This window comes from Sinocyclocheilus rhinocerous, unplaced genomic scaffold, assembly GCF_001515625.1.
Source record: "Sinocyclocheilus rhinocerous isolate Xijiao unplaced genomic scaffold, SAMN03320098_v1.1 scaffold43, whole genome shotgun sequence".
Classification (NCBI taxonomy): domain Eukaryota; kingdom Metazoa; phylum Chordata; class Actinopteri; order Cypriniformes; family Cyprinidae; genus Sinocyclocheilus; species Sinocyclocheilus rhinocerous.
This window is the reverse complement of record NW_015628370.1, coordinates 86,147-94,117: the sequence shown is the minus strand read 5'-3', so window position 1 is coordinate 94,117 and position 7,971 is coordinate 86,147. Positions and strand designations below refer to the sequence as shown.

At 38.0% G+C, this 7,971-nt stretch overlaps 1 protein-coding gene across 1 annotated transcript in view; it reads right to left on the bottom strand.

The window, feature by feature from the left end:
• LOC107737767 (voltage-dependent P/Q-type calcium channel subunit alpha-1A-like) overlaps window positions 1-7,971 on the bottom strand; it is a 115,608-nt gene that overhangs the window by 69,586 nt on the left and 38,051 nt on the right. Inside the window, exons 4-7 of the mRNA XM_016549389.1 lie at window positions 5,667-5,758; window positions 4,499-4,651; window positions 4,190-4,377; window positions 853-956 (exon numbers count right to left, since the gene is read on the bottom strand). Coding sequence (XP_016404875.1) covers window positions 853-956; window positions 4,190-4,377; window positions 4,499-4,651; window positions 5,667-5,758 — 537 coding nt within the window. The remainder of the gene's footprint in view (window positions 1-852; window positions 957-4,189; window positions 4,378-4,498; window positions 4,652-5,666; window positions 5,759-7,971) is intronic.

Below are 7,971 nucleotides of genomic sequence, written 5' to 3'. Positions count from 1 at the left end.
AATAATAATAATAATAATAATAATAATAATAATAATAATAATAATAATAATAATAATAATAATAATCGGCAGGGATCCCAGACCAATACAATTAGTGTGTCTCCTCTATTTTAAAACCCACGAGCCGCCACTGCAAATTAATAAGATGGGAACTAATTCTATTACACCTATTTTTTCTTCTGCGTGTCAAACGTGAGACTCCATAATTAACATAAGATATTTAGGCATAATTCTAAGCATTTTCAGCTTTGGATGTCAATATTTTTGAGGGACTTTTTAATAAAGAATGTGCAAAATAAATTAAATTCACTGATTTTATGTACATCTAATTAATTAACATATATTAAACAATGCCTGAGATAACGCTAAAAATCTGGGATTCAAAATGTAATATAAATCTGAAAATAAACGTTTAAATTTCAAAAACTTCAAAACAAAAAAAAAGACAAAATGATTCTAAAATGATTGAAATATTCCACACTAATTCACTAATAAAATAAGAAAATTTGTGACACTGACTTTTTTGTATAAAAGATCATATTTCTTTCCACAAAATCACAATATGCTGTTCACTCAGTTTTTCTGCTGATGATATAATAAAAAAAATATATAAGAGAAAAAATTATAATTGTAACTGTAAAATATTTTTAATCTAAAGTAATTTTCATTTGTGGTACACTAGATATCACACAATACACAATACATTTTTAAAACATAATATCCACAAACTGTATATTTTCACATATAATCCACAAAACTATCAAATCAGACAATGCACCAAGACTGTAGACCTGAAAAAATGGCAGAGCTGAATTTGAGAAGAGCTCCCACTCTCTGAGAGATGTTTCTCACCCTGACAGCACACCCAGCACAAGATTGAGCATGAAGAAGGAGCCGATGATGATGAGGGGGATGAAGTACATCCAGTTCCATGCACTCCCTGAAGCATCATTGCTCTGTAACAGCATAAAACAGCCCAGTCAGTACCATGAGGCACACATCCAAACATTTTTTTCCTCTCTCCAGCTGAGAGTACAGCTTGTTCATCTGGTTTTCTTTGTGTTTGTCTTCCCAAGACTCTCCACAGCTCACTTCCAGTTGCATCAAGTAGAAAGATATCAGATTGTTTGCTGTTTTTATTTGGTATTTTTTATAAGGTGATGGGAAATTTGACCCCACTAACAGAGGATGAGAACATCTATGACAGAACCGTGGCAGATCCTAGGACACCACGTACCATGCGACGTGCAACCTGAGAATGGCAACCATCTGGCTGGGGCTGCTTCATCTGTGGTACACACAGCTGGGTGCTCGGCACCGCTGCACCCTGTCACTGCAGAGAGGAACAAATGGGCAGCCATATTGTGTGGCATTGCTCCACTGGCTGCCTCTAGGGAAGAAGCCCAGGCTACAAATGCCCAGATCGAAACAGCCCACAAGTGCTGCTTTAGAAAAAATGCAGATGATGTTACAATCTCTGCACATTTTGGTATTTAAGCATTTCAAGAGGACACATTTTGTTTCAAAGGGATAGCTCACCCAAAAATGAAAACTGTGTCATCATTTACTTATATTCATGCCATTCAAAACCTACTTATATTCATGCCATTCAAAACCTGTATTGACATTCTTTCTTCCATGGAATGCAAAAGATGTTTAGCAGAATGTCCAGGATACTCTCTTCCATAGTGAAAGTGGATGGGGAACAAGGGTTGTCAAGCTCAAAAGGACACAAAAAGCACCATTAAAGAATCATAAAAGTAGGCCATATGGCGTATATGCATTAGGGCTGCACGATAAATTGCATGCGATATTTAATGCTCATCTTGTCAGTAAAGCCGGTTCTGTAATCAGCGGTAAATCTCCATCACGTGTGGGCTTTCACATGGAGCAGCATTAACTAAACAGAGCCGTTGTTCACTGACAAGCTGCGCAAAACCACAATCATATTTTGCGCATGTTTTGCGCAGCTTGTCGGTGAACAACGGCTCTGTTTAGTTAATGCTGCTCCATATGAAAGCCCGCACGTGATGTAAATATCGCATGCGATTTATCGTGCAGCCCTAGTGTGCATTATTTTTCATGTGTTCTGAAGCTTACAATAGCTGTGTATGAGGAACAGACTGAAAGTTGTTGTCATTCATTGAAAATCGAATACTTTCACTGATTGTAAAAAGCAGCCTGGAAATTCTGCTAAATATTTCCATTTGCGTTCCAAAAAACCCATAAGTCATATGGGTTTGGAACTCATATCTGAAGTAAACTAGCTCATCCTTTAAGGATATTTTAAAATAACCCAGCTGAATCTGCTGAGATCTTCAGATTTTATTTTCTATTTACATTTATGCATTTTGCAGACGCTTTAATGCAAATCGAAAAGAACTAAAGCAATTTGTCAAAGAACCAACAATATTTGTAATATCCAATTGCATTTTATTGTAGCTATGCCCCATCGTCTTCCTCCCTGTCCTTTTTTCTGTCTCCCTTGATCTGCCCCACTTCCTTTTCGTCCGCTCCTTCAATTTGCATGTCTGAGAGCTCTGCAAGCCCCAGTATGTACTGCAGATTTTTTGCAATTAAATTTTCATAGGGTTCTTTCTCAGCAGCTGTAAGAATAACTTCAGTTGAGCAGGGTCTGTTATATATAGAGCCCTGTTCACCGGAGAGAGGAGGGAAACAGGAGGAAGAAAAAAGCTGGGGCAAGTAAAAATTGGGGGTACAGCGAGCCAAGCAGCAAGAGTAATAAAAAGAAAACAGGGATAAAAATACAGTAAGACCAAATAAGGGATGACGTAAGAGATGACGACATCTGATTGGGCTGTACAGAACTGCAAGCCTTAGTCATATGGAATCACCATCCTCAGGCTAATTCTCATTGGCAAGATCATTTCTAAAAACAAACCTTTAATCCTTCAGGTAAATCTGCTGTTGATTTGTGAGATGGATTGACGTGGCATTGGGATTAAACTGGTCTCTGAGGTAACATCATTAGTTTGTGAAAACCTCGAACAAAGCATTGACATCACTGCCCTATTTTCTGTCACAGAGGGCGGGTGAACTCACCGGAAACAGTGCTCTCTGTTCAGAGTGGACAGGCTGGCCATGAGCGATAAGACTATAAATGCACTGCACCGTCTTTGACTCTATAAAGCGAGATTTTGCTTACTGTATGTCTGCGACTGAAAGATACAGGGGATGTGGATTAGGTGGGGCTGTTCAGTCCCTTAGATTGGTTACTTTCTAATAATCTTTAAGTAAAAGAAATTAGTAATCCTCTACGCTGAGGATTAATCAAAACCAAAATAATACAGGATGCCCGGGTTAAAAGGTGAGGCCCACCTATTTCAAGCCCATCTGAGACAAAAGTGTTTTTTACACTTCATGCACAATGAGTGCTGTGCTGCTATAATAATATATATTAAAAAGAAATTAATACTTTTTTTCAACAAGAATGCAACTGATCAAAAGTGACAGTAAAACCTTTTACACTGTTGCAAAAAATGTCTTATTCCAATGCTGTTCTTTTCAACTTTCTATTTATCCAAGAATTCAGAAGGCATCCCAGTTTCAACAAAAATATTAAGCAGCACAACTGTTTTCAACATTGATTGTAATAAGAAATGTTTCTTGAGCAGCAAATCAGCATATTAGAATGATTTCTGAAGGATCATGTGACACTGAAGACTGGAGTAATGATGCTGAAAATTCAGTTTTGCCATCACTGGAATACATTACATTTTAAAATATATTAAAATAGAAAACATTAATACTTAAAATTGCTCACAATTTCCCAATTAACCGTTTTTATTGTATTTTTGATCAAGCAAATGAACAGTAGTGTGTAGTGTGTGTATGTAGTGTGTATGTATGCATGTATGTATAAGCACTTTAGAACAATCAGAACTGAACATTTCTCTTGAAACATTCTCTTGTCATTCATGTGAATAATAATTTAAGTATTCAAGTCATTCAATCATTGAAAAACATACAATTTTCCTCATAAAAAGTGACTCATAAAATAAGATTTTGGTCACCTCCAGTATTAACACAGATATTCAGATTACACTGCAAATCAAAATAAATAATTGCTTAGTGCTACTCCTGATATGTTCTGTTTGGGGTCTATTTAAGCGTAAGTCAAAAAATCCAATTAGGAAGCTCTTTAGTGAAGTTTTGCAATGTGACTTACATAGTATAACAGGTCAGTCCAGCCCTCCATGGTGATGCACTGGAAGACTGTGAGCACGGCAAACAGGATGTTGTCAAACTGGGTAATTCCATAGTTAGGTCCAATCCAGTACTTTTTACATTCTGTTCCATTAGGACACGTCCGAGCGGGAGCCTCTTTCCCACATGGAAACTCCTCCCGGATCTCATCTATCAGAAAGAAAAGGTTTTTTTTTCAGACATAATTAAATTGGTCTATTTGTGATAGTGACAGTTTTGGAGATCATGAATGAAGAAGTCTGCGAGTGAGAACAAGCACATAGAGGCCTACCAGTGATTTTGTCAAAGCAAGTAGTGTGAAATTTGCCCATGTAGAACTCCAGACCAATGATGGCGAACATGAGGATGGCAAAGAAGAGCAACAGACCGATCTGCAGCAGAGGGATCATGGCCTTCATGATGGATTTAAGCACAACCTGCAAGCCTGGAAGAAAAGAAAGAGAGCAAGCATATTGAAATTGTCAACGGCTTTAGTTTAGTTTAGTTTATTATTTTTTTTCCCAGCATTAAATTGAATTGCAAAGCTTGGCAGAGGCTATAATGGGCACAAAGGGTATAACGTAAACTGATAGATATCGTACTTCAAATACACTGCATCAGCATCATAAAAGCAATCCTTATTCTGCACTATATTCAACTCTATTCAGGTCATGTGATAGTTTTATTTGAGGAACCTAACACAATTGAACCCTCCCCTTTAACCGAGCTCTCATATCACATTTGCAGGTGCATTTTTAAACACATCAAACTGGTCATGTGACATGCCATGTGTCTTCAGTGAGATCAAACCTAGTGTGATGCATCCAGTGAAGGCATTTTTTTTTAGTACAAATCACATCAGAATATTTAAGTGATTAAAATAGCCAGTTGTTGAAGTGTGTATTGGTGCTCCAACTGTCCAGGTTTTATGATCATGACACCATATTTTTTTCAAATTTTAGTATTGGCGCCTGTGATTAAAGTTTTATCAATTACAGCTCTTTCATGGATGTTGGCTTTGTGAAGTTCTCTGTGGACTGTTTTTGTGGATACAGTGTCTCCAAGGTGAAAAATAAAGGTTTGCTGTCACTTTCCTTCAGTAGTTCTGTGTTGTTTGGACAAAAACCCTTCTTGGTGTTCGATAGTCCCTATCACTCACTTTCAGTTTTCACCCACTATTCTTCTTTGCTGATAAAGTCTTGCTATGCTTCGTGTACACAGTTATGATCATAAAGACTTTTGTTCTTAAAAACAAAAAAATTGGGCTGTTACAGTCACAGAAGCTCATGCTAAACGGCCTCCCAAGATTTGGCCTTTTTGGAAGTCTGACAAGTCACCCTTTCACCCATAGCTTGTACTAGCCTACACAAATTATATTAACCCCTATAGTAATGGGTGTTCACAAGTTTGTCCAACACCTGTACATATACATGAGGAAATGATGACAAAATGTTACTCACTGGGAATCCCAGACACCAGTTTGAGGGGTCTCAACACTCGAACAGCACGCAGCGTCCTCAGATCAAAGTCTGAGCCCACTGTGGACAGGATTCTGGAGAGACAAGAAAAGACAGTTCAAGTTGAACTTAGGATATTGTGGTAAACAGCAGCCCTTCCACTCATACAGGATTTGCTTTTAGTGACAGTTTAGCTTTTTTTGAATCAAGAAAAGCATGTGTAAAGGCAGACAAAGGTGCTTAACCCAGGCTCATGTAAACCTATTTGCATCCAGACTAAACTAATGCCCATTCTGAACACTGATAAAGTGAAAATCCTAAATGACCATACAGTACTAAGGCTTCACCTGGTCAGATGTCTACTCTACAGTATGTGAATCCAAGACTATGGGCTCAAAGAAAATAAGCAATGGGGACTAATGGTTTCAGAGAGGATGGCACACACTGCCCGTCCCCCCGCAGAGTGAATGTCAAGAGGTCCATGCGCAGAGAACAGAGATAAATGTGGATACCGCTGCTTTGTATTTATATGACCTTTATTTGTGCAGGAAAGTCACTGGAAACTGATTCTCTTCAGTTATAACACGCAGAGAAGAACAAAGATGCGATTCCAACTGAATCGATACAGCATCGCTGCTAGTGATACATATGACACAGGAAATTTAATCAACATTCATACCCACAGCTGCAGCAGTAAAATATCATTTTTTAACTCCACGTGTTTCTGGCGACAGCTCACAACCTAAATCAGCTTCAATGGGCATGGCATATAGGACAATGACCCGTGACATATTACAACCTGTCTAAAACTGCTTTGATATGAGTGTCGACCGCTGCCTTCATCTTTGTGTTCAACAGAACAAACTAAAAGCAAAACAGGACAGAAAAAAAGCAACGTACGGACATAGGAGAGGCTGAAGGAGGACTGGTTATGCAGTTAATATTAATGTAAATTACTGAGGATGGACAGAAAGCCAAATGAGAAAGAAAGGGGGAGAGAGAGAATGAACAGAGCAGGGGAGGAGGTGAAGAAAGAGAGCCAAAGGGGGTTGGAGGAGGAAGAGGGAACAGAGAAAGGGGAGGAGCTGAATGAGAGTGAGAGGAAGATGCTGACTGGCTGATTTATTCCCATCTCTCTTCGTCTATTTATAGAGCTGCAGTCTGAGAGCCACCACTGTCAGCTGTACCTGACTTATTATACAACACTTTCTCTCCCGTTCTCTAACACACTCACGCACTTGTTTTTCTATGAGGGTGGGGACTTTTCATTGACTTCTACTGTTTTATAATGAGCTAATGATACTTTTGGTTCGCAACCCTGTTCCTAACCTTCACGCAAACCCTTATATTTCCATTAAGGTTATCCTTCATTCTTCATGGTTATCCAGATTCTTCAAAAAATATCTTCTTTTGTGTTCAGCACAAGAAAGAAATTAATACAGGTTTGGGACAACATGAGTGAGTGAGTAAATAATGACAAAAATTTAATTTTTGGGTGAACTATCCCTTTAATGACAAGCGGCAGCATGTTTATTTCTATTAGTCTGCTGTCGCTTTAAGACACACATCTAATATACAGGCAGGCATCCGTTTTTCTCTCAGCTGTTTACTTTCATTTTAGAAATAACCAACTGTGCTTATATGTAAACCTTGTGTGCAGTGGTGGACGAAGTACACAAATCAAGTACTTGAGTAAAAGTACAGATCCGTATAATAAAATATTACTCCAGTAAAAGTACTCAGTTTTCAATTTTACTCGAGTTTTTTTAAATTACCTCAATTTAGCACCAGCAAGCTCGTTAGCTAGACAGTTAGCACCAGCAAGCTTGTTAGCTAGACAGTTAGCAACAGCTAACATTACTGACTTATTTTCAGCATGGTTATGAATAGGGATGCACCGATACCGATACTGGTATCGGTATCGGGGGTTTGCATGAACCTGGTTGACAGCATGCCCAGGAGACTACAGGCTGTCATTGAGGCTAAGGGTTGCCCGACTAAGTATTCATAGTTGTGTAAATACTGTCATACTAACAGTTATCTGAATAATTTTTGGTTGATTGCAATCTATTACATACCTTTCTATCAAAGTTATCAAACATTATCAAGCTGAATTTGTTCTGACACAGTTTAACTCTGAGTTCTTGTCATATTTTATTACCATTTTCTAAACTATAGCGAATAAACTGTGATAATGTGAGAAATGTTGAAGGTGTCTGAATAAATTTTGGTTTGACTGTATCAATTTGATAAATTGTTAACCAACTAGCATTATACATACTCTTTTGGTTTCTGTACCCAATATTGA